The sequence below is a fragment of the Aedes albopictus genome, chromosome 1 (assembly GCF_035046485.1).
Source record: "Aedes albopictus strain Foshan chromosome 1, AalbF5, whole genome shotgun sequence".
Classification (NCBI taxonomy): Eukaryota; Metazoa; Arthropoda; class Insecta; order Diptera; family Culicidae; genus Aedes; species Aedes albopictus.
In genome coordinates this window covers 331,182,193-331,208,389 of record NC_085136.1, presented here as the reverse complement: position 1 = coordinate 331,208,389, position 26,197 = coordinate 331,182,193, and the positions used below count along the sequence as shown (strand labels likewise).

The 26,197-nt window shown below is 45.7% G+C and overlaps 1 protein-coding gene across 1 annotated transcript in view; it reads left to right on the top strand.

The window, feature by feature from the left end:
• Window positions 1-13,339, top strand: part of LOC109424809 (cubilin) — a 183,105-nt gene extending 169,766 nt beyond the window's left edge. Inside the window, exon 9 of the mRNA XM_062847345.1 lies at window positions 12,140-13,339. Within this exon, the coding sequence (XP_062703329.1) occupies window positions 12,140-12,273 (134 nt within the window). The 3' untranslated portion in view covers window positions 12,274-13,339. The remainder of the gene's footprint in view (window positions 1-12,139) is intronic.
• Window positions 13,340-26,197: the final 12,858 nt, after the last annotated feature.

The window sequence follows — 26,197 nt, the reverse complement described above, 5'->3', positions numbered from 1 at the left end:
CAACGCAATCGTTGCTACACTTATCTCTGAATTAAACACCAGAGATGTATGTTCTGTCACAATTGATGTATCTGTTGGTAAACTTAACAGGAAATTACGTCTATTGTTCAGTTTATTTCCTCATGATGAACCATCCCCTACGGATGCCTTCAAGCAAGTCATCAAATACTGCACTTCAAAAGGCCTTCCGGTAATGGTTGGCAGTGATGCCAATGCTCACTATATCAACTGGAGCAGTTCAGACATTAACTTAAGAGGCTCCAGTTTGAAGGAATAATTAAGTAGTACAGATCTTGGATTACTTAACATCGGCAAACGCCCAACCTTCATCGTATCTGCTAGAGAGAAAGTGTTAGACATAACGCTTTGTGTTGACGACGGGGCACTTACCGTTGCGAAGGGGGACGGTATTCGATTCCGCGTGTGCCGATCAACAGGCAAGAGAAACACACTGAATAAACTGTCGACGACCGAAACTACTTACTGATACTCGGAGGATTGAGTGGTAGATAATTAAAATCGATTGGTCCAAATCGAATGTGGGAGCAATCAACTGGCCTTCCTAGATCCGGTCAAATTCTTTCGCATTCGAAGACGTGACTTAGTCGGATGAGGAAAAGTTGATCGCAATGCATTTATATTTTTTCTAGACTCATGCCAAAGTTACTCGCATTCGGAACCGTAGCGTGCCAGAGTGGAAAAAGTTTGATCGATTCAGTATGATTTAGGACTTCCTCGATTCTAAGTACCAAGTAACTCTTTTCAAAGACTTAAGTTTTCAAATCAAGCTCCAGCCAACTCCTTTCGCATTCGAAGGCTTGGGTAATAGGAGGGATTAGAAAACATTAAGCTTCTCAAAGTGCTTGGTAAGAAGGATTTCGAGTAGCAAGTAAATGAGCGTTCTGTAGCTTGTGACGTACAAGGCAAAACTGCTACCGTCTTTATTGTTCGATCGCTTTTTATACTATCGTCCAGACATTATTCGCACCCTCTTTTTATGTTTTTTTCCTGATTCCTACGTAAAGCATATTAATTATATGTGTATCGTCCAGAAACTATGCTCACCCTCTTTACATCATTAATTAACTCATGATTCATCAAAATTCTAACTTGTATACAAACAATCCTGCAATGAATCTTTCAAACAAGTTTTGCTAACAAATAATAAATCCCTGATCAAAACCTTTTCTGGTACTTCGACCTTTACAACACATTGGGGTTGTGTTCTTCTGTGCTCTAGTTATTAGAAATTAATGTACTTCAGTCGTCGCGTTCGTAACACTTTGCTTTAGCAGAACTAGTCACGAGTTGACCAATTGGTATATGTCAGATGAAGAATCTTTATCTGACCATCGCTATATCTTGGTTGAACACTTAAATGTTACTTCGCAAATATTGCGTTTCAGGAAGCCCCAGTCAACCAACTGGGATCTTTTTATTGATTTGATTGCGGCAACAGTTCATGGATACTCACCATCCATTGACACTCCAAGTGACTTTGATAATACCGTTGATACTACATCGGCCTTCATCATGGAAATTTTTAAAGAAGCTTGCCCTACGCGGTCTGAGAAAACCACAAGAGGAACTCCTTGGTGGGGCTCTTATCTGACGAAGCTCAGAAAACAACGTAGAAAGAGTTGAAACAGATGACGTTCGGCTGAGTCGGAGGCTTTCAGGATGGCTCACCAGGCCTACAAGAAAACTCTTCTGTCTGCTAAACGATCTCGGAAAAAACCTTTGTACAAATGATTCCAGTTTGAGTGAAGTCAGTCGGTTAAACAAAATCCTTGCGAAATCTAAGGCTTTTCGAGTGAACGAACTTCATTTGCCAAATGGCGATTTCACTTCCTTTAAAGTGGAAGTTCTGGAATGCTTCTTCAGTACACACTTCCCCGGATGTGTGGATATTACATCTTCGGATGAACCTGATGTTTTTTCTTGTAGTTATGATGCTCTGGCTTCGACGCGAAGTAGCATAACTATAGAATCGATTGAGTGCACTAAAAAGCTTTCAAGTATTCTTCTTCCATTGCACGAATCCATTCCTCCTTCCGGGCACAGCTAACAGCATCCTGGTACGTTTCCGGTTCATCTTGGTTTATCGCAATCAGTCCAACTTCAAAGTCTTTGAATCTAGCCGGCAAGTTGCCTCGTGCTGCTCTACGGAGCATTTCTCGTCGGGCATTCACTTGTACATTTCCGTGCACTTCATCTTCTTGTAGTTCTTCTTCACTCGCTGGTTCTTCTTCTTGGTCCAAAGGTCCTTGTCCAATTTCATTCACTTTCGGCTCCACAGAAGGTGGCAGCGCAATCGATTCTTCAGCCAAATTTGGCTCACTTTTCACATCACTATTGTTCGCCTCATTTCGAAGATCTTCGACGAATTTCACGTCTCGGCTTACTGTGATTCGGTCGGTACTGGTGTCGAGGAACCGGAACGCCTTTTGCTGGCTCGCATACCCCACAAACACTAACTTCCTGGCTTTAACCTCCATCTTCTTCCGGCGTTCTGCAGGAATTTGCACCCACGCTTCGCAGCCGAATATCTTGAAGTGTTCGTATGAAGGCTTCCTACCGAACCACTTCTCATACGGACTGACACCGATCGATCTTGAGGGGGCCCGGTTCTGGATGTGCGTTGCTGTTAGTACCGCTTCACCCCAGTACTTTTGCTCCAAGCCTGCTTCCAGCAACATGCACAACGCCATCTCTTTGAGGTAACGGTTTTTCCTCTCCGCCAGGCCATTCTGTTGGGGAGAGTATGGCGCTGTAAATGCCCTCGCTACGAAGGAACTGCTGCAATTTTTTGTTAACGTATTCCCCACCGCCATCGGACTGCAGAATATGAGGTGTCTTGCCAAACTGTGTTTTGCAGCTTCGGATTTCTTCCGCAAGAGATACGTAAACGTCATCCGGGTATAGTCATCCACCATGGTGAGAAAATACAAGTTTCCGCTAGGCGTAGCAGTCATCGGGCCACTCAAATCCGAATGAACGATGTCCAATCTCTCCTGTGAACCGCGGTCTACCTTTTTCGGAAACGGTGTCCGAGACATTTTTCCCTCGAGGCAACAGTGACAAATTGTCTTTACTCCGCAGTCGACGAGCTTCATCCGCTCCGCATGACATTTCCATTGCTTAATCGGGAGTGCACAGCCTGTACAGACTGCCGTAACGAATCGCTGTCGCTGAAACATCACCGGATCGATTCCGGATCTCGCAGCGATTGTCGTCAAAAACAACATGGAATTTTTTTGTTGTACTCACCGAGATTAATCCGCTAGTGAGCCGGGAAACGAACAGAACCTCACCTAGCACAATGTCGACGGGGTTACCTGCACCGTTCAGTAAGACGAGCTTTCCTTGGCCGATTCCGGCAGCGTCCGCCTTCTCTCCATCAGCCAGAAGTACACTCATTCCTGTGGATAGATTCAACGACGAAAAGAACTTTCTATCGCCCGTCATATGCCTTGTCGCTCCACTATCCACGAACCAACTCGTCGGCTCTCCGTGGCCGGCCAACCATCCAGACCAGCGGGCCCTCCGCTACGCTTGCTTGTTTTGCCTTCGCTTCATTTTGTTTCTTCGGCTGATCGTTGCCTTCCTTCTTCCCGGATCCGGACGGACCGTCCCGCTGCATGCTTTGGCAGTTTCGCTTGAGGTGTCCGGGCTTTTTACAGTGGTAGCACACGCGAGTTTCTTTGGGTGCACCCCCAGAAGTACTTCCGTACAGCTTCAACTTGACAAGGTCTAATGTCAGTTCAGCCAGAGGACGTTGCTCCAATGCTGTTGCCAGGAGATCAAATGAATCGGGCAACGAGCACAGCAACATCGCCACTTGCCATTTGTCCGGTATCGGATCTCCTGTATCTGCAATCCGCTGCAACAAATCGGTGAATTGTTGACGGTGCTGCTCCATGTCACCGTCCTCCGGCAGCTCCAGCCGGGTAAGCTTCTTCAGCAGATATACTTCGGAGCCTTTGTCGTGGTATTCCTTGAGCGCCGTCCAAGCAGCCTTCGCAGTGGCACAATTCCGAACCATACTCGTTTGGTTGTCATCGATGCAGAGACCGATGGTTGCACGAGCCTTCGTGTCCGCCTTCGTCCAGTCAGACGTCACGGGATTCGGGGGAGGATCGGAAATGACATGCCACAGCTCATCGCGTATGAGCATCATTTCCATTTTGAACTTCCACGCCTGGTAGTTGTGGTTGTTCGTTCAGCTTCGTGAGCGGTTCCCAGCTGTTGCTCGGCCATCGTAACCTCACTTTTCTTCCACTCGACTTGTCTGACGCTTACCTGCAGGTTGAGGTCGAGTAGGAATCGTGGAAGCTACTCACGGTCAACACACACCGTGGCCTATTCTAGTACAACCGATTACCCTGGAGTCAAGTCGGCACCCGGCGCTTTCCAGCGCATCATCGACAGCATGGTGGCCGGCATCCCTGGAGTCAAGCCGTATCTGAACGACATCCTCATCGCTGGTCGGACCAAGGAGGAACACGACCGCAATCTCTACACCGTTCTCAACCGTATACGTGAGTATGGTTTCCACTTACGTCTCGAAAAGTGTCGTTTCGCACCCTCCCAGATCAAGTTCCTCGGACATATCGTGGGCAAAGATGGCGTCCGCCCGGACCCTTCCAAAACCGATGTCATTTTTAAGATGCAACCTCCGAAGGACGTTCAGCAGCTCCGTTCCTACCTCGGTGCTGTGAACTGAAGGATGCCCGCTGGAATTGGACCGACGAATGCCAGCAATCCTTCGAGCATTCTAGTCTCCGATCTGCTGCTCACCCACTATGACCCATCCAAGGAGATCATCGTCGCAGCAGATGCATCGAAGTACGGTCTTGGCGCAGTCATCATGCATCGGTTCCCGGCCGGTGAAGTGAAGACAATCGCTCAGCCTCTCGCTCACCGACCCCGGCAGAGATGAACTACGGACAAGTGGAAAAAGAAGCATTGGCCCTGATTTTCGCTGTCACTCGCTTCCACAACATGCTGTACGGACGCCACTTTCTCCTGCAGACCGATCACCAACCGCTCCTCAAGGTTTTCGGTTTCAAGAAGGGTATTCCTGTTTACACCGCGAACCGATTGCAGCGTTGGGCCTTGACACTCCTGCTGTATGATTTCGACATCAAGCACGTTTCAACGACAAGCTTCGGCTATGCGGATTTCCTTTCGCGGCTGATGTCATCACAACGAAGGCCGGATGAAGATTACGTGATAGCCGCCGTATACGTCGAATCCGAAGCGAAAGCGATACTCGAAGACACCATCAGCAACCTTACAGTCACGCACCAAATGATTGTGGCTGAAACACGAAAGGACCCAGTTCTCCAGCAAGTGGTGAACTTCCTCAAGGAGGGTTGGCCGGCCCAAGCGAAGCAAATCGCAGATCCAGATGTCAAGAAGTACTTCGCAAGACGAGATGGACTTCAAGTTGTCGCAAGCGGATTGTTCGACATTGCATCGTGGACACCCAGGAATGGACCGGATGAAGTCTCTGGCCCGAAGCTACATCTACTGGCCGAATGTGGATGATGACGTGACGCAGTTCGTTCGAGAGCGCACAGCGTGCGCTGAAGCAGCAAAGTCTCCGACAAAAGCAAGCCTGGAGTCGTGGCCTCTTGCAGTCAAACCATGGCAACGTGTCCACATTGATTTCCCTGGCCCAATCGATGGATATTTCTATTTCGTCATCGTGGATGCCTACTCGAAAAGTGGCCCGAAAATTTTCGCACCCGTTCCATCACCACTACCGCAACCCTGGATCTGCTTCGTGAGACGTTTTCCCGTTTCAGCAACCCGGACACTCTGGTCTCGGACAACGGCACGCAATTCACCAGCGTGCAGTTTCAGCAGTATTGCCGTGAAAATGGTATCACCCATCTCCGCACTGCTTCTTCTTTTTGACGTACTTTATGATTAGTGGGCTATGTTTACGTCAGAAGGAAGATCGTAGTTTATGGTTAAATTCTCAATCAGAAATCTTTCAAGCTTTCTACGGGTATTTCTCATCCAGAAAGCAGAGATGATATGCACCTAAGTGCGAATCGTGAGAAGAGAAAACATACACTCTATTTACACATGACTTCCAACGAGAGCGAGGGTGAATACGCAACGTTTTTCTAATCTAATGCATACGCAGCCAGTATAAGAAAGCATCTTGGAAAATAATCGGGTTAGATTACGCCCGATAAATTTTCTTGTCAATATTGATGCTTGTGGCATATCAACGATATGGCACAAACGTCAAAACGGCCAGGCCTACTGCGCAGTATTTAACGCAAAGATTACTCTTGGAACTGCATCGACGTTCAAATCTTACGTCAAGCGTCATCGGAACAGCTCCAGAATCTACAGGGGTGGAAGGATGCGTGGACATACCAAACGCTCCAGGAAATATACAGTTGGAAATGGTGATATATAAATATAATTGAAAATGTAATTGAGAATATAAGTTTATTAATATAAGCTGGAAAGATCTCACCCATCTACTTAATATTGTTCGTTTTCCAATGGTATGCTTCAGGTTCTTTTGATACTTGATCATTTTCTCATGTTCGGGTCCGCTACCATGGCCATTTTTCGGCGGTTTTCATGGTTGTCTTTTGTGAAGCATATCCACCATGAATCGCAATTGTTGTCATTGAAATAAATTTACTGCCCTTTTTTGCGACGCAACCACAAAGAAAAAGCCACCCATTTCCAAGTATCGTAGGAGTTAAAACGTACTAATAATTGGGAAATACGCGAAAACTTTCAAATGGTCGTCCGAAAATCTAAAACGAGCTCCGATACCAAAAGCTACGATCCAAAGCTAGATGTGTGACAAGTGACGAAAAGCACTACGAATCACATTCTACAAAATCGTTACGCGAAAAAAAGAACACGGGGACACAAAACACATGTTTCGAGTTACTACAATTGTTCTAAGAATCTTTTTACAGCACTTCCGGAAGATTTCCATTTTAGCCACTTCAACAAAAAGCATTCTTGTTCAAAAGCTCTCCTATGATCTTACGCTTAAAGAACCGTATATCAGCACCACACTATAGAAAATTGTTCACTTTCGTTCACTAGCCACATTTTTATATCAAATCTTATGCAAATTTTCCCTGTCGAATCATCAGCAGAATAGTTTTTCACCGGCCGATTTCCCTGTGAAGCGAGAACGTCACGCGTACGAAAAATACTGCGATCCTTATTGACGGTTTTGTGATTTAGAAGAAGAATACTGCTTTTGAATAATTGATGATTGTTGATGACTGAATGATGGCTCTTTGAGTCTTAACAATAATGTACGGTACCGACGGCCACTCCAGAACGATGGATTGTAATCATTCACATTTGTGTTATTGTGACCTCATTTCATGCTATTATTTTGTGTGAAGATAAATATAACGTTGTTTTGAAAAATATGATGGGCCGTTTATTGTAAAATTTTGCCACAAGGCGGCGCTAGTAACAAAAATATTAAAAGCATGTAAATGATTGGAATTTCTCCAAAAGTATTCAACAAACTGTACCTTTTTTCCTTTCGAACAAAATTTAGTTGAATCAAATCTTTTTCAAAGAGCAATGTATTAGTTAAAAATGTTCAAAATTTCAATTTTCAGTAATCAGGTATCAAGATCCTGAGATATATGAGATTCAAATTTCGTTAGTGTCACATCTGATTGTCTGTGGTTTATGTGATCTTAGACAAGCAGATGCAACACTGACAAAATTTCCATCCCATGTATCTCAGGATCCTGATTACTTAGAGAGTTTGTTTCTTCGGCAAAGTTGTTCAGCTGGTCCAGGGCTCTCATATTATGGGCCGTATGATTCGTGATGTCACCGCTAGACGGCGCTAGAGAGCAAACAAATTTTACATTTCACATATCTCAGCATCCTGATTTTTTAGAAAGATGGTATCTTCGGCAAAATTGTTTGGTAGATCAAGGGCTTCCAGAATAATTACCTTTTGTTTCGTGTTTCTGCAACTAGGCGGCGCTAGTTGCAAATTTTTGAAAGTTTACACATTTGAATTGTTAGCTAAAAAAAATTCCACAAGCTGTAACTTTTCATAACGTGTACCGAAAATTCTTAAATTTCGACCGCTATTTCCACAACTAGTAAGCTACAAGAGCTAACAATTTGGCCTTGGTTGGTTAACTCTTCACGAAATTGGAGCGTTTCTAAATGAACCAAATTAAATAAAATGTTGTACATGTGTGACTAATTGATTACTATTTGACTTGACCAAAATAAGTCCAGTTACAGCTTGTTGAACTTATTTTTAAACATTTCAATCATTTACAAACTACTCAAACTACTGCAAGTTTGTAACTAGGGCTGCCTAGTGGCGAAATTTCGCATCAAATGATAAACAAACTATAAGTCCTTGACTTACCACACATCTTTGCCAAAGAAACCATCTTTCTAAGTAATCAGGATTCTGATATACATGAAAAATAAAATTTGTTAGCTCACTAGCACCGCCTGTTGGTGGATTTTGGAATCAAACTATTCATCAACTGTAAGTCCTTGACCATCTTAAGAATATTACTAAGCACACCAACACTGTAAGTAATCAGAGCCCTGAGATATATGGGATGGATATTTTATCAGTGTAACGTCTGCTTGTCTCTGATATTACAGGATTTGATACCCCTTAGCGTGTTTCGGACCCACTGGCATGCTTTTGGTTCTCCAAATGCTCAAACGAAACTGACCACTTTGAACACTCTGCGTGTGCACTGAGTTCTGTTTTTTTTTCTGCGTGCGCGCAGAAATTGCGCACTAGGATTATAATTTGCGGGCTCTCACTGCTCTCACGCAGCACTCTAGTCACCCGCACAAAAACTCTGCGTGAGAGCAGTTATGTACATTTTATTGTGCGTTTTTTCTCTTTCTCTTTTGTGAGGTAAATGAAACTAGGAAGTTCAGTGAAAAATGAGCGTAAATGAGCACAGTTTCTGCGTGGCATGCCATCCCTGCCAGAAAGAACTTCGAAAACAATATTATCAAATTATTCTTCAGGAAATATTTAAAGAATTCCTTCAGCAGTTCGTTCATGGGTTTCTTCAAAAATTCCGGGTTTCTCCAGTAAAGAACACACCAATTTTCCGGGTTTTATCTAGTGAATCTTTCCTTGATTTAGCAAAGTTTCTTATGGGATTCCTCAAGGATTTCTTTTCGGTATTCTTACAGTAAATCCATACGGGAATCTAATGTGTTTCTTTCGTGATTTCTTCAGTAGACTCTTCCGCGTTTCTTCCAGGACTGCCTTCCAAAATTCCTACAGGAATTCCACCTGGGATAACTCCAGGAATTGTTTCCAAGATTTTTCCAAGACATCCTTCCAGGATTCCTCTAGGATGCATCCTCCGGTGTTCCTGTTCCATGAATTCCTTTCAGGGCTATTCCAGGAATCCCTCCTTGGATTCCTCGAGGAATTCCTCCACGAAGCCCACTCGGGATTGCTCCAGGAATTCTACCCGGAATTCTTTTAAAATTTTCCAAGACATTCTTCCGGGATTCTTCTAAGTGTTCCCTCCGAAAATTCATGAATTCCTTTCAGGATTTTTTTCCAGGATTTCCTCCTGGGATTCTTCAAGGATTTCATCTCAAGATTCCTCCAGGAATTCCTCTCGGGTTTACTCCAGGAATTCCTTCAGAAATTCAGAAATTCCTTCAGGGATTCCTTCAGAAATTCCTTCCGAATTTCTGCAACAATTCCTTCCAGTAATTCTTCCGGGGTTCCTTCAGCAATCTCTTCCGGGATTCCTCCAAGAAATTCCTTCCGTAATCCCGCAAAGATGGTTTCGAAAAATCTTGGCAAGGGAATTTCTGAATTAATTCCATGAGGAACTCTTGGAGAAATTCCTGCAGAAATCCCAGAAGAAACTCCTGGAAGAAACCCGGAAGGAACTCCTGAGGGAATCTCTGAAGGAACTCCTGGAGAAATCCCAGAAAGAACTCCTGAAGAAATGCTGCAGAAAACTTTTTAAGGAATTCCAGAAGGAATTTCAGAAGGGATCTTGAAACGAACTCCTGTATAGGGATGGGAACACTCACATCATAGTCGTGACAGAGCTGTGAAAGCGACTCTCCACGAGGTGAGTGTGATTTACATTCACCTCGTGGAGAGTTGCCTTCGCAGCTCCCTCACGACTTCGGCATGCGTGAGCGACCCCTACTTTATTCGGCAAACTTTTAGACAAAATTACCAGGCAAAAGTCGTTTATACATCGTTCCTTGATTGCACGCTTCTGAGCTGAGAAAACAACAAGTGAGTGTAACTCTTTGCTAATGAGTGTTCTCATCCTTGCTCCGGGACAAATCTCAGAAGGAATTGCTAAAGGAATCCTGGAAGGAACTTCTGGAGGTATCTCAGAAAGAACTCTTGGAGGAATCTCGGAACGAACTCCTGAAGAGGAATCTCAGAAGGAATACCTGAAGGAATCCTTGAAACTCTTGGAGGAATCTCAGAAGGAACTCCTGGAGGAATCCTGGAAAGTACTCCTGGGAGCATCTCGGAAGGAACTCCTGGAGGAATTAATGATGGACCTCCTGGAGAAATCCCAGAAAAAAACTACTGGAGGAATCCTGCAGAAAACTTCTGAAGGAATCTCGGAACGAGCTCCTAGAGAAATCTGAGAAGGAATTCCTAGAGGAATCGCAGAAGGAATTCCTGAAGAATCTCGGAAGTAACTCCTAGAGAAATTCAGAAAAGAAGTCCTTGAAAAACTCCAGAAAGAACTCCTGAAGGAATTCATGAAAAAAAAAACTCTTGGAGGAATCCTGGAAAATAACTTCATTGACTTCCGCTAGCTTTTCTTTATTGCTCTTATTGTTTAACAACATAATCAACTTCATCCCTCCCAATTCACCAATCTTGACCACTGTGCACCGACGAGAAGCCGCACATAAAATTCACACTCAATGTCGTCAACCGCGCCGCCACCACCAACCAGCCAGCAGAGGCAGAGCACTTCTGTGCGGCTGTGACTGGAGAGTGCGAGGTGTGAGTGCATGCTCCCGTTCTATACACTGACTGCTCGAAATTGAAACAAATTCAGCGCCCGCGAATGCGATTACCAGCGAGGAGGAGCGAGTCGCATAAATTTTAATGGGTTGACATAAAACACGGCAGAAGCGACCACCGCTAGCTGCGTCGCGGGAAATGGCGGAAATGTGCTACCGACACTACTGTGAGCGAGCGAAGAAAGTGCGCGTGGAAAACAAACACCAGAACGACAACGGCGACGACGACGTCATATGAGAAAATTCGATTTCGAACTCAGTTGGCGGCGATGCGATGGGGTATGGTGGGTTGCCTAACCAAAGGCGCAGCAAGCGTGCAGCTGTGGTTAGTTTTGTGAGTGAAAGCATGGGAACGCATGGTAGCTGGTGTGGCGGCAATCAAGATGGGAAATCCGCGATAAACACGGCAGACAAAGAATTGTAAATGAACACGAAACGCGTGTTCGATGCACGAGCAACAAATCTCCAAGGAGGCGTTGGGTTCCAATAACCAAGGCAATTCTCGCCGCAATTTCGGCAATTCTCACAGCGAAGTGTCACGTGTGCTTTATCCATTTAAATTGCAGTTGTTTAAGGAGTTGGAACCAGTGGTTCTCAAACTACAATAAACGATACTTTAGTATACCCCATAATCCCTTCGCACCAAAAAGTTCAAGTAATATGTAAGGATTTAGTATTTACATTATCTATCAACTACCTTTCAAAAAGACGATATCCTGTTGCATCAGTTGCCCTAGGCCATATTACTGGCAGTCGTCGGTACCGTACATTGTTCATGACGGAGTATTTTGGAATCAATTCGACTATGATCGATGTTTGCACCACGACAGTGCTTCGGCAGTTGGTGGACACTAAGAAACGCTGCCTACTAAGACTTCTTTCCAGAAAAGATCCAAACCAACCCTAAATTGCGCCAACAGCCTCTTCCCAGTGGCCGTTTGTCACAATCTCCGCAACTAATTTCCAACCAACCACATTCCCACCTGCTGCACAAACTCGTCCGTGATTTGTGATTCTTTTATTTGCGTTCTGAACTCATCCACCGCAAATCTGTCGCCATAGTCAAATAACAAATTCACTTATTTATTCACAGCCTTCCACGGCGACGCTTCGGTGCTGCTTCTGACAGGTGTTGCGCTGTTGCTGTTCCATCTGCTACCGTCGCTGCTCGGATCGCAGTTGGCCGCCGCTAATCCACCACCCATGCCGCCCATCCTAGTAGCCTGACGGCGTCGGCGATGAACGAGTGGAGCAGCATCCAGGCAACGAGCAGCGGTGATGCCGGCGGCGACGAGGAAATGTGTTTACTACGGTGACAGCCACGCTTCCCCCTTGGGGGGAAATGCCACACCAGTTGTATAAATACGGGCGTTCGTCATCTGTCGCTTCGCGTCGCGTCGTTCAGCGCTGAGCGATTCCGCTTGGAAGCTGGATGCCAGAATTCCGAGTACCAGCCATCCCTGCCTGTTGAACCGGCGAGAAACATCAGTCAAGCTGCTTAGAGTTGGGGAGTTATAAGAGTAAATAATTAAAGTGTCGGTCTGACGAAAGGGAAGCGAAATCCGGCTGAGGCAGGGCGCAGAAGTTTGGTAAGCTCTTTCAAGTCGGAGGTATTCCCGTGCAAGGAGGACTTTTTTTTACGAGAAACATTCATTAGATTCACGAACCGCAAAAGCACACAAAGTATTCCCCCGACGACGACGGTAGAATCACAGATAAGCAGATGTAGCTCTGAGCAGAAAAAACTACGAAAATGCAGGCTATTTGCATTCTAGGTAAACTACCGCCATCTCGTTGTCAAAATTGCACAAAACACTGTCTACTATGTGTCACACTCTGACTAGCTACATAATTGAACGCAGACACCGCTGGTACAGCATTCGGTGAGTTCTCTTACACACCTCGACCAATTTAAGCAAGCTACGTCTGTTTATCTATGATGGAAATTATAATTGTACATACACACCAGCGCCCCCGAACGGCAACGACGGCGGTGACGACAGGAGAAAATCCAATTTTGTCCCTTTGATCATGACCTACTTGATTGTGATAGCGACGAGAAACTATACGTGTGGAAAAATGTTCGTTCCCTTCTACCTATGTTCCAAAGTAGTACACACTGCACACTGTATGAGCCAGCTAGCAGCAGTAGCAGTTTAATGTGAGAGAATAATCAAACCCGAAAAAAATAGCGGACGAGACAACGCTAGAATGCGAAATCAAATAAAGGAACTAAAAGAGGCCGCGGAAATTGGTCGCCTGTGGCAACAAAACTCCGAGAAAGCCAAAAACTCTGAATTAAACTTTTTCATATGTTTTCGTTTTTTTATAGAAAAAAAAGTTATTTTCTCTAATTCATTTATCGTCCGAATTCTCAGTTGCTCTGTCTCTCTATATCACACTCTATGCAATAACAATACGGACATGTTTGTAAGGGTCGTTTAAATATTCGTTGGCTTCTTCTTTTAATTAGGATATAGCCAGCTTCTCAAGCTTTTTACACTGAATGGTAAAGTCTAAGAGGGCGCCCAACGAGCTGGAAGTTTGCTAAAGTATATCACAATGAGTTATAATAAAACATTTATATCATATTGTGGTGTTAGAATAATTTTTGATATCCAAAGATTTTGAACAGAATCATAACACAATAAATCATGCATTTGTTATAGTTATGACACATTTTTGTTAGAATCTTCTAGTCGGGTTCCCATGACGATTATCATGATGATGATGATGATGATGATTATCGTGGACTAGTGTTCTCACTAACACATTTGTTGAATGAGGAAATTATTCAGGTATACTTCTAGGAATTCCTCACAGATTCCTCCAGACCATCATGCTGATATACCTCCAGGAATTCTTTGAGGGGCTCCTCCAGGGATTCCTGCTGAAATTCCTCAAGTAGTTTCATCAGTTTCTGGGATTCCCCTGATTTTCCTTCAGGGCTTCCTCGAGAAAATCGTCCATGAAATCATGCAGGGGTTTTTCCTGGAATTCCTCCAAAGATTTCTTCAAGGATTCCTGAAGGAATTCTCATGCGAATTCTTCTAGAAATTCCCCCGAAGACTTCTCCATGATATCCTGCAGAGACTCCTAAAGAAATCCCTGTTGGAATTCTTCAAGAATTCCTTTAAGACCTCCTCCAGGGATTCTAGAAATTCCTTAAGGGATTCCTTCAAGAATTCTTCAATAGATTGTTCCAGGAATGCTTCCACCTGTTCCTTCTATGGAAATAAATTCATCCAGGGATTCATCCAGGGATCCATGGATTGCTTCTGGAATTTTCCCAGGGATTTCTCCAGAGAATTCTTCGGTGAATCCATCAGGGCCCTGATATTCCCCTAGGGGTTCCTCTAGGAAATCCAGCAGGAAATCATCCTGGGATTCATTCAGAAATTCCATTAGAATCCCCTTCAGAATTTCTCCAGTAAAGGAAAATTCATGGGAGGAATTCTGGAGAATCTCTGTGAGGAATTGCGGAGAATTCCTGAGAGAAATTGCAGAGAATACCGGAGAGGAATCCTGGAAAATTCCTGAGAGGAATTTCGGAAAATTCCTGAGAGGAATTCCGGAGAGAAACTCTAGGATAATACCTGAGAGAAATTATAGGAGAATTCCTGAGAGGAATTCTAGGAAAATTCCTGAGAGGAATTCTAGGAGAATTCCTAAAAGGAATTCTAGAAGAATTCCTGAGAGGAATTCTAGAAGAATTCCTGAGAGGAATTCTAGGAGAATTCCTGAGAGACGCCGGGGCCCGTGGCGCAGTGGCTACACGTTCGCTTCATAAGCGGATGGTCATGGGTTCGATCCCAGCCCCGGCACTTCGTCAGTTGCTCTTCCCCCCGAGAGCAACTGGCACTTGACCCTCTTCTGAGCTCTCATAGCTCAAACGGACCCGGATAATTGGATATCGGCGAACGGCAACCCATAATGGACGACCCCCAATCGGACTGGAAAATGAACAACAGCCACACATCATTTCATCATCGTGCTCATCATTCTATCAAGGACAGGGTAGAAAAGTGAAAGCAGCACAAAGGCAAACCAGTTCCGATATAGTAGAATTCTTGAGAGGAATTCTTGAGAGGAATTCCGGAGAATTCCTAAGAGGAATTCCGGAGAATTTCTGAGAGGAATTCCGTAGAATTCCTGAGAGGAATTCCGAAGATTTCCTTTGAGGTATTCTGGGAAAATTCCTGAGAGGAATTCTAGGAGAATTCATGAGAGGAATTCCGGAGAATTCCTGAGAGGAATTCCGGAGAATTCCTGAGAGAAATTCCGGAGAATTCCTGAGAGGAATTCCGGAGAATTCCTGAGAGAAATTCCGGAGAATTCCTGAGAGGAATTCCGGAGAATTCCTGAGAGGAATTCCGGAGAATTCCTGAGAGGAATTCCGGAGAATTCCTGAGAGGAATTCCGGAGAATTCCTGAGAGGAATTCCGGAGAATTCCTGAGAGGAATTCCGGAGAATTCCTGAGAGGAATTCCGGAGAATTCCTGAGAGGAATTCCGGAGAATTCCTGAGAGGAATTCCGGAGAATTCCTGAGAGGAATTCCGGAGAATTCCTGAGAGGAATTCCGGAGAATTCCTGAGAGGAATTCCGGAGAATTCCTGAGAGGAATTCCGGAGAATTCCTGAGAGGAATTCCGGAGAATTCCTGAGAGGAATTCCGGAGAATTCCTGAGAGGAATTCCGGAGAATTCCTGAGAGGAATTCCGGAGAATTCCTGAGAGGAATTCCGGAGAATTCCTGAGAGGAATTCCGGAGAATTCCTGAGAGGAATTCCGGAGAATTCCTGAGAGGAATTCCGGAGAATTCCTGAGAGGAATTCCGGAGAATTCCTGAGAGGAATTCCGGAGAATTCCTGAGAGGAATTCCGGAGAATTCCTGAGAGGAATTCCGGAGAATTCCTGAGAGGAATTCCGGAGAATTCCTGAGAGGAATTCCGGAGAATTCCTGAGAGGAATTCCGGAGAATTCCTGAGAGGAATTCCGGAGAATTCCTGCGAGGAATTCCGGAGAATTCCTGCGAGGAATTCCGGAGAATTCCTGCGAGGAATTCCGGAGAATTCCTGCGAGGAATTCCGGAGAATTCCTGCGAGGAATTCCGGAGAATTCCTGAGAGGAATTCCGGAGAATTCCCGAGAGGAATTCCGGAGAATTCCTGAGAGGAATTCCGGAGAATTCCTGAGAGGAATTCCGGAGAATTCCTGAGAGGAATTCCGGAGAATTCCTGAGAGGAATTCCGGAGAATTCCTGAGAGGAATTCCGGAGAATTCCTGAGAGGAATTCCGGAGAATTCCTGAGAGGAATTCCGGAGAATTCCTGAGAGGAATTCCGGAGAATTCCTGAGAGGAATTCCGGAGAATTCCTGAGAGGAATTCCGGAGAATTCCTGAGAGGAATTCTGGAGAATTCCTGAGAGGAATTCCGGAGAATTCCTGAGAGGAATTCTGGAGAATTTCTGAGAGGATTTTCGGAGAATTCCTGAGAGGAATTCTGGAGAATTTATGAGAGGAATTCTAGAGAATTCTTGAGAGGAATTCTGGAGAATTCCTGAGAGGAATTCTGGAGAATTCCTGAGAGGAATTCTGGAGAATTCCTGAGAGGAATTCTGGAGAATTCCTGAGAGGAATTCTGGAGAATTCCTGAGAGGAATTCTGGAGAATTCTTGAGAGGAATTCTGGAGAATTCCTGAGAGGAATTCTGGAGAATTCTTGAGAGGAATTCTAGGAGAATTCCTGAGAGGAATTTCAGGAGAATTCCTCAGAGGAATTCCAGGAGAATTCCTGAGAGGAATTCCAGGAGAACTCCTGAGAGGAATTCCAAGAGAATTCCTGAGAGGAATTCAAGGAGAATTCCTGAGTGGAATTCTAGGAGAATTCCTGAGAGGAATTCTAGGAGAATTCCTGAGAGGAATTCTAGGAGAATTCCTGAGAGGAGTGCTGGAGAATTCCAGAGATGAATTCTGGAGAATTTCTGAGAAGAATTCTGGAGAATTCCTGAGAGGAATTCCGGAGAATTCCTGAGAAGAATTCTGGAGAATTCCTTAGAGGAATTCTGGAGAATTCCTCAGAGGAATTTCGGAGAATTCCTCAAAGGAATTCCGGAGAATTTTTTTTAGGAATTCCGGAGAATTCCTGAGAGGAATTCTGGAGAATTCCTGAGAGGAATTCTGGAGAATTCCTGAGAGGAATTCTGGAGAATTCCTGAGAGGAATTCTGGAGAATTCCTGAGAGGAATTCTGGAGAATTCCTGAGAGGAATTCTGGAGAATTCCTGAGAGGAATTCTGGAGAATTCCTGAGAGGAAGTCTGGAGAATTCCCGAGAGGAATTCTGGAGAATTCCTGAGAGGAATTCTAGAGAATTCCTGAGAGGAATTCTAGAGAATTCCTGAGAGGAATTCTAGAGAATTCCTGAGAGGAATTCTGGAGAATTCCTGAGAGGAATTCTGGAGAATTCCTGAGAGGAATTCTGAAAATTTTTGAGAGGAATTTCTGGAGAATTCCTGAGAGGAATTCTGGAGAATTCCTGAGAGGAATTCTGGAGAATTAATGAGAGGAATTCTGGAGAATTCCTGAGAGGAATTCTGGAGAATTCCTGAGAGGAATTCTGGAGAATTCCTGAAAGGAAGTCTGGAGAATTCCCGAGAGGAATTCTGGAGAATTCCTGAGAGGAATTCCGGGGAATTCCTAAGAGGAATTCCGGGGAATTCCTGAGAGGAATTCCGGAGAATTCCTGAGAGGAATTCCGGAGAATTCCTGAGAGGAATTCTGGAGAATTCCTGAGAGGAATTCCGGGGAATTCCTGAGAATTTCTGAGAGGAATTCCGGAGAATTCCTGAGAGGAATTCCGGAGAATTCCTGAGAGGAATTCCGGAGAATTCCTGAGAGGAATTCCGGAGAATTCCTGAGAGGAATTCCGGAGAATTCCTGAGAGGAATTCCGGAGAATTCCTGAGAGGAATACCGGAGAATTCCTGAGAGGAATTTCGGAGAATTCCTGAGAGGAATTTCGGAGAATTCCTGAGAGGAATTCCGGAGAATTCCTGAGAGGAATTCCGGAGAATTCCTGAGAGGAATTCCGGAGAATTCCTGAGAGGAATTTCGGAGAATTCCTGAGAGGAATTTCGGAGAATTCCTGAGAGGAATTTCGGAGAATTCCTGAGAGGAATTTCGGAGAATTCCTGAGAGGAATTTCGGAGAATTCCTGAGAGGAATTTCGGAGAATTCCTGAGAGGAATTTCGGAGAATTCCTGAGAGGAATTTCGGAGAATTCCTGAGAGGAATTCCGGAGAATTCCTGAGAGGAATTCCGGAGAATTCCTGAGAGGAATTTCGGAGAATTCCTGAGAGGAATTTCGGAGAATTCCTGAGAGGAATTTCGGAGAATTCCTGAGAGGAATTTCGGAGAATTCCTGAGAGGAATTCCGGAGAATTCCTGAGAGGAATTCCGGAGAATTCCTGAGAGGAATTCCGGAGAATTCCTGAGAGGAATTCCGGAGAATTCCTGAGAGGAATTTCGGAGAATTCCTGAGAGGAATTTCGGAGAATTCCTGAGAGGAATTTCGGAGAATTCCTGAGAGGAATTTCGGAGAATTCCTGAGAGGAATTTCGGAGAATTCCTGAGAGGAATTTCGGAGAATTCCTGAGAGGAATTTCGGAGAATTCCTGAGAGGAATTCCGGAGAATTCCTGAGAGGAATTCCGGAGAATTCCTGAGAGGAATTCCGGAGAATTCCTGAGAGGAATTCCGGAGAATTCCTGAGAGGAATTCCGGAGAATTCCTGAGAGGAATTCTGGAGAATTCCTGAGAGGAATTCTGGAGAATTCCTGAGAGGAATTCTGGAGAATTCCTGAGAGGAATTCTGGAGAATTCCTGAGAGGAATTCTGGAGAATTCCTGAGAGGAATTCTGGAGAATTCCTGGGAGAAATTCTGGAGAATTCCTGGGAGGAATTCTGGAGAATTCCTGAGAGGAATTCTGGAGAATTCCTGAGAGGAATTCTGGAGAATGCCTGAGAGGAATTCTGGAGTTTTCCTGAGAGGAATTCTGGAGAATTCCTGAGAGCGATTCTAGGAGAACTCCTGAGAGGAGTTCTGGAGAATTGCTGAGAGGAATTCTGGAGAATTCTTGGGATGAATTCCGGAGAATTCCTGAGAAGAATCCTGGAGAATCCCTGAGAAGAACAGGTCTTGCTCCTGGGCAGTTGAGGTGTGGCTAAGGGGGTTTACAGAAAGTGCCCAGAGAACCCAGTAAAGGGGGGTTCAAGGAGCATCAGGGACGATATAAGGGGTTGTTTCAAGGGATTTGAGGAGCCTTTCAAGGGCTATTTGTCAAGATTTGTTGGAGTTTAAATGGGGTTACGGGGAATTCAGTGGCCTTTCAATAGTATTAAGGAGGTTTCAGAGACGTTTCTAGGAGCTTTAAGGGCAATTCAAGGGATCTCAGGACCTTTGAAGTGCATTACAAGGAGTTTGAGGGGCGTGTCAAGGTATTTCAGAGTAATTTAAGAGTGTTTAAGAAAGTTTCAGGGTGTTTCAGGAACATTTTAAGAGGTTTAGGACCCTATTAAAGGCGTCAACAGGGTTCCAGAGGACCCCATGTAACGCACCTGAGAGGCTCCGAAACCCCCGAAAACTCTTCCGAAAACCCCCTCTGATCCCCCTGAAAACCTCCTAAGATCTCCTGGTACCCCGCTGAAACCTCTTGGGACCCCCTGAAACGCCCCTGTAACTTTCCTTAGCTCTCCCCAATAAACACCCGCTGGCCGGCGTTGCAATAGTCCCCGTCATTATTAAATATTTTTATGCACAATATTGGCTCTGAGTAGCTTTCCCTCTTTTTATGTAGGGCATGAAAAAGGTGCATAAATTAGCAGTGCATGAAATTAACATGCATAAAAAGAAGATATACATTGTGTATACATTTCCCTAATATTTCTCCTGGAATTCCACCAGGGGTTCTTTCTAGGAATCCTTCATGAAATAATGCGGGGGTTTTACCTGGAATTCCTCCAAAGATTCTCCTGCAGAGATTTCTCTAGAAATTCCTGCAGGAATTATTCCAGGTATTCCCCCAATGATTCCTTAACAATTCCTCCAGGGATTTCTCTTGGTATATCTGCAGGGATTGTTCCAGGAATTCCTTCAACTGTTCCTTCAAGAATCCTTCATGGGATTTATTTAGAATTCCTCCAGTTTTTCCTCTAGGATTTCTCCTAAGGATTGTTACTGGATTTTTCCAGCGATTCCTCTAGGGACGAATTTGAGAAATTAATTCGTCTAAGGATTCATCAAGGATATCCTCCAGCGAATCCTTCAAAAAATCACTGAGATTCCTCCAGGAATTCCTATGTTTATTCTGAGATTTCTCCGAGAATTTCTCGAGCATTTCTTCCAAAGGTTCCACCCAGGTTTCATCAAGCGTTCTCTCAAGGGATTCCTCTAGGGATACCTCCAGAAATTCTTCCATAGATTCCTCCAGGCTTAATCCATGATGTTCTCCAGAGATTGTTCCAAAAAGGCCTCTAGGGATTGTCCCTGGAATTTTCCCAGGGATTCCATCAAGAGTTTTTCCAAGAATTCCTCCGGGGATTCCCTCTGGTATTCCTTCTGATATTCTTACAAGGATGTCTCCAGGAGTTCTTTCAGGAAAAATGGTTAAATGGGTTCCAGATGCAATTAAGGGAGTTTCAGAGGGCTTCAAAAGGACTTTGGAGGGTGTCGTGGAGCAGAAAGGGACATTTCAACAGGTGAAACCTCTTTCCAGAAAGGTTTCTACTGGGGTTTCCAATAGATTTCAAGGGCTTTAGGGTCTGAAGGATCCAGGGGAATTTCCTGAGACTTCTGAGATGTTTCAGTGGATCTCAGGGGGTTCAGAGGAGTTTCAGGAATATTTCAGAGTGTCACAGGGACGCTTAAGGAGGTCTCAGACCGTCTCAGGGGGTTTAGAGGCGTTCCAATAGTTCTCAGGTGGCTTTGGGGACTTTTTAAAAGTCTCTGAATCAGGCTCTTTAAAGGTGTCTTAGGGTTACAGGAGCTCTGAGCGGGATTCTAGGGTGGTTTAGGGGTTCTCAAAGAAGTTCAGGCGTTCAGGAGATTCTTGGGATTGTTTCAAGTAGTCTCAGTAGGTTAAGGGGCGTTTCACGAGGTCTCAGCGGGATTCAAGGGGCTTCTATAGGGTTGTGGCAGGATGCTTCAGGTTACCTCAAGAAGTTGTAGTACCGTTCCACGGTGTCTCACGGGATGCCAGTACCGTTCCAGGCGCTCACAAGAATTTCATTAGGTTTTATAAGGAGCTGTAGGCGGCTACAGAGGATTTTAGGTTGTTTAAGAGGCCTTCCAATAGGTATCTATGCGTTTCAACAGCTCACAAGAGCTTCCTGGAGGTTTTCGGGCATTACATGGGAGTTTCAGAGGGGTTTCCAGGGGCGTTTCGTTATCCCATATCCGTCCAGCGTCCTATTGATAAGACAGTTCTTTTAAAGTGAATACCTTGTAGCGGTATTCGAAATAATAAAAATGAATCAGCACGTCTGTGCAATTAAAAATCAATTTCAATAAAAGTTAAGCTGTTCAGAACGAACAGTAAGATAAATGAATCCTCTTGCATGCAAATGAATTCATACAACTTGTAAATAAATCCTGCATGAAAGTTCACTCAATTTAATGCCGGTTCACTCACTTGGCGCGCAGATTAAAAGTCATCTCACTGAGCATGCGTTCGGGTCCGTTGGTTTGAGTTAAATCTCCCAACTGGATCCCTTGTCGTTATTTAAGTAAAGAATAAGAAAGTGAATAATGAGCTAAGGGACCAGAATGGGTTAGCTAGATATGAAAGGTTTAAGAGGGAAAGGAACAATATGACTGATCGGCTCGAAAGGTGATCGGGGCTCGTCTTTTGATAAGATCGGACTCCGATTTCCGGAACGAAGGCCAAAACTAGAATCGCGACCTATCTGAGGAATCTCAAGCTTAGACTCGGCCACTTTAATCTGACCCGTGGAAGAGGCAGGACTGGGAAGTTTTCTTTAAATAGTTTCGCGGTGTGATTTTTGAGGTTTGATAAACGTGAAAGTGTCTTATCTGTTCAGTGTAATTAAATGTTAGATTTCCCTCCCGTTTAGGTAGTGCTATTAAGCTAGAAAAAGCAAGTGCGGTACTGTGCGTGATTTCGGTTAAGGAAACAAAAAGGTAAAAAGTGATCGCTTTAGAATATGCAACGATACGCTCACACTGTGGTGTAGCCGTCCAACGGCTTTTTTGTTACAGTATTTTTCTTTGTGCACGCCGCCTCACCTCCCGCTCGGCACACCGCGCCCCTCAAGCGATATACCTCTATCCTGACCCCACGTGCCAGCATTAAAGGTCCCCAACGTCCGGCCGGAGTTGGAAGGGAGTTGCAACCGCCAATACTGCACTCCGGAAGAGCCTGATTCCCTCGCCAATTGGGGGAATTATTCATTTGCCGCCCACCAAATCGACCGTCAGTTGGGTGAGTCATTTCTGCGACGCGCCATTGTTCACTGTGGTGAACCAAAGCCGGCGCGGCGACGCGACGCGAGAGGCAGAGAGAAGTCAAACCGTGAGTAAGCTCCTGCGGGAGAGGTCCAAATGTTTTTTTGAGCGTGCTTAAAGCGAAGAAGGTAGAGAAAGCTTTGAAGGTTTTATAGCAAGAAATCCGCACAGTTAGTTAGATAGAAGGGAGAGGAAGGAAAGAAGGAAGAGAGCGAGAGAGTAAAATGAATAGGGTACCCGAATAAAAGTGAATGTTCTAAATGTAGTTTGAATAAATGTTTTTGCGTTTTCCTTAAAGTTATGAGTATCTTGTTGAGTTAGAACTTCCGATAGATGATTGCACTGGTGTAGAAGGTATTTTCACGTTTCGTTCGTTCCGTTTTGTTGTAGTTTTGTTGTTGTACTCCAAGTGTGGACTGCTTGGGAATCTCAGTCCCCCATTCTTGTGTCTGAAGCGTTAGGGTTAGAGGGTTTGAGGAAGAACTTGGCCTGTGATGAAAACTGGTCGACCACGTGCTTTCGTTCTGGTAGGAATTCGAGCTCTGTATTGCTTTTCGGGTTGGTTAGGAGTTGCGTTCCGAGTACTAATTGAATCAGAGTATCTGCTAACACGTTCGGTCTATTGACTATAAATGAACTCGCCCTGAGGCTTGAGTTTTGCCGGGCAACTAAAACGACAAGTGGTCCTCTTAGGAGGTGGCGCTTAAGCCATTTGTTTAAACAATTTTCGAACGCTTTAGTAGATCTGAGACTTAGCCACTCGAGCCGGCTACAACCTCCAGAATACCTCCTGGATGTCTTCTGGGTGTCTTTTGAGTGTCTTCTGGGTGTCTTCAGGGTGTCTTCTGGGTGTCTTCCGGGTGTCTTCTGGGTGTCTTCTGGGTGTCTTCTGGGTGTCTTCTGGGTGTTCTGGGTGTTCTGGGTGTCTTCTGGGTGTCTTCTGGGTGTCTTCTGGGTGTCTTCTGGGTGTCTTCTGGGTGTCTTCTGGGTGTCTTCTGGGTGTCTTCTGGGTGTCTTCTGGGTGTCTTCTGGGTGTCTTCTGGGTGTCTTCTGGGTGTCTTCTGGGTGTCTTATGGGTGTCTTATGGGTGTCTTCTGGGTGTCTTCTGGGTGTCTTCTGGGTGTCTTCTGGGTGTCTTCTGGGTGTCTTCTGGGTGTCTTCTGGGTGTCTTCTGGGTGTCTTCTGGGTGTCTTATGGGTGTCTTCTGGGTGTCTTCTGGGTGTCTTCTGGGTGTCTTCTGGGTGTCTTCTGGGTGTCTTCTGGGTGTCTTCTGGGTGTCTTCTGGGTGTCTTCTGGGTGTCTTCTGGGTGTCTTCTGGGTGTCTTCTGGGTGTCTTCTGGGTGTCTTCTGGGTGTCTTCTGGGTGTCTTCTGGGTGTCTTCTGGGTGTTCTCTGGGTGTCTTCTGGGTGTCTTCTGGGTGTCTTCTGGGTGTCTTCTGGGTGTCTTCTGGGTGTCTTCTGGGTGTCTTCTGGGTGTCTTCTGGGTGTCTTCTGGGTGTCTTCTGGGTGTCTTCTGGGTGTCTTCTGGGTGTCTTCTGGGTGTCTTCTGGGTGTCTTCTGGGTGTCTTCTGGGTGTCTTCTGGGTGTCTTCTGGGTGTCTTCTGGGTGTCTTCTGGGTGTCTTCTGGGTGTCTTATGGGTGTCTTCTGGGTGTCTTCTGGGTGTCTTCTGGGTGTCTTCTGGGTGTCTTCTGGGTGTCTTCTGGGTGTCTTCTGGGTGTCTTCTGGGTGTCTTCTGGGTGTCTTCTGGGTGTCTTCTGGGTGTCTTATGGGTGTCTTATGGGTGTCTTCTGGGTGTCTTCTGGGTGTCTTCTGGGTGTCTTCTGGGTGTCTTATGGGTGTCTTCTGGGTGTCTTCTGGGTGTCTTCTGGGTGTCTTCTGGGTGTCTTCTGGGTGTCTTCTGGGTGTCTTCTGGGTGTCTTCTGGGTGTCTTCTGGGTGTCTTCTGGGTGTCTTCTGGGTGTCTTCTGGGTGTCTTCTGGGTGTTTTCTGGGTGTCTTCTGGGTGTCTTCTGGGTGTCTTCTGGGTGTCTTCTGGGTGTCTTCTGGGTGTCTTCTGGGTGTCTTCTGGGTGTCTTCTGGGTGTCTTCTGGGTGTCTTCTGGGTGTCTTCTGGGTGTCTTCTGGGTGTCTTCTGGGTGTCTTCTGGGTGTCTTCTGGGTGTCTTCTGGGTGTCTTCTGGGTGTCTTCTGGGTGTCTTCTGGGTGTCTTCTGGGTGTCTTCTGGGTGTCTTCTGGGTGTCTTCTGGGTGTCTTCTGGGTGTCTTCTGGGTGTCTTATGGGTGTCTTATGGGTGTCTTATGGGTGTCTTATGGGTGTCTTCTGGGTGTCTTCTGGGTGTCTTCTGGGTGTCTTCTGGGTGTCTTCTGGGTGTCTTCTGGGTGTCTTCTGGGTGTCTTCTGGGTGTCTTCTGGGTGTCTTCTGGGTGTCTTCTGGGTGTCTTCTGGGTCTTCTGGGTCTTCTGGGTCTTCTGGGTCTTCTGGGTCTTCTGGGTCTCCTGGGTCTTCTGAATTTTCTGGGTCTTCTGGGCCTTCTGGGTCTTCTGGGTCTTCTGGGTCTTCTGGGTCTTCTGGGTCTTCTAGGTCTTCTGGGTCTTCTGGGTCTTCTGGGTCTTCTGGGTCTTCTGGGTCTTCTGGGTCTTCTGGGTCTTCTGGGTCTTCTGGGTCTTCTGGGTCTTCTGGGTCTTCTGGGTCTTCTGGGTCTCCTGGGTCTTCTGGGTCTTCTAGGTCTTATGGGTCTTCTGGGTCTTCTGGGTCTTCTGGGTCTTCTGGGTGTCTTCTGGGTGTTCTGGGTGTCTTCTGGGTGTCTTCTGGGTGTCTTCTGGGTGTCTTCTGGGTGTCTTCTGGGTGTCTTCTGGGTGTCTTCTGGGTGTCTTCTGGGTGTTCTCTGGGTGTCTTCTGGGTGTCTTCTGGGTGTCTTCTGGGTGTCTTCTGGGTGTCTTCTGGGTGTCTTCTGGGTGTCTTCTGGGTGTCTTCTGGGTGTCTTCTGGGTGTCTTCTGGGTGTCTTCTGGGTGTCTTCTGGGTGTCTTCTGGGTGTCTTCTGGGTGTCTTCTGGGTGTCTTCTGGGTGTCTTCTGGGTGTCTTCTGGGTGTCTTCTGGGTGTCTTCTGGGTGTCTTCTGGGTGTCTTCTGGGTGTCTTCTGGGTGTCTTCTGGGTGTCTTCTGGGTGTCTTCTGGGTGTCTTCTGGGTGTCTTCTGGGTGTCTTCTGGGTGTCTTCTGGGTGTCTTCTGGGTGTCTTCTGGGTGTCTTCTGGGTGTCTTCTGGGTGTCTTCTGGGTGTCTTCTGGGTGTCTTCTGGGTGTCTTCTGGGTGTCTTCTGGGTGTCTTCTGGGTGTCTTCTGGGTGTCTTCTGGGTGTCTTCTGGGTGTCTTCTGGGTGTCTTCTGGGTGTCTTCTGGGTGTCTTCTGGGTGTCTTCTGGGTGTCTTCTGGGTGTCTTCTGGGTGTCTTCTGGGTGTCTTCTGGGTGTCTTCTGGGTGTCTTCTGGGTGTCTTCTGGGTGTCTTCTGGGTGTCTTCTGGGTGTCTTCTGGGTGTCTTCTGGGTGTCTTCTGGGTGTCTTCTGGGTGTCTTCTGGGTGTCTTCTGGGTGTCTTCTGGGTGTCTTCTGGGTCTTCTGGGTCTTCTGGGTCTTCTGGGTCTTCTGGG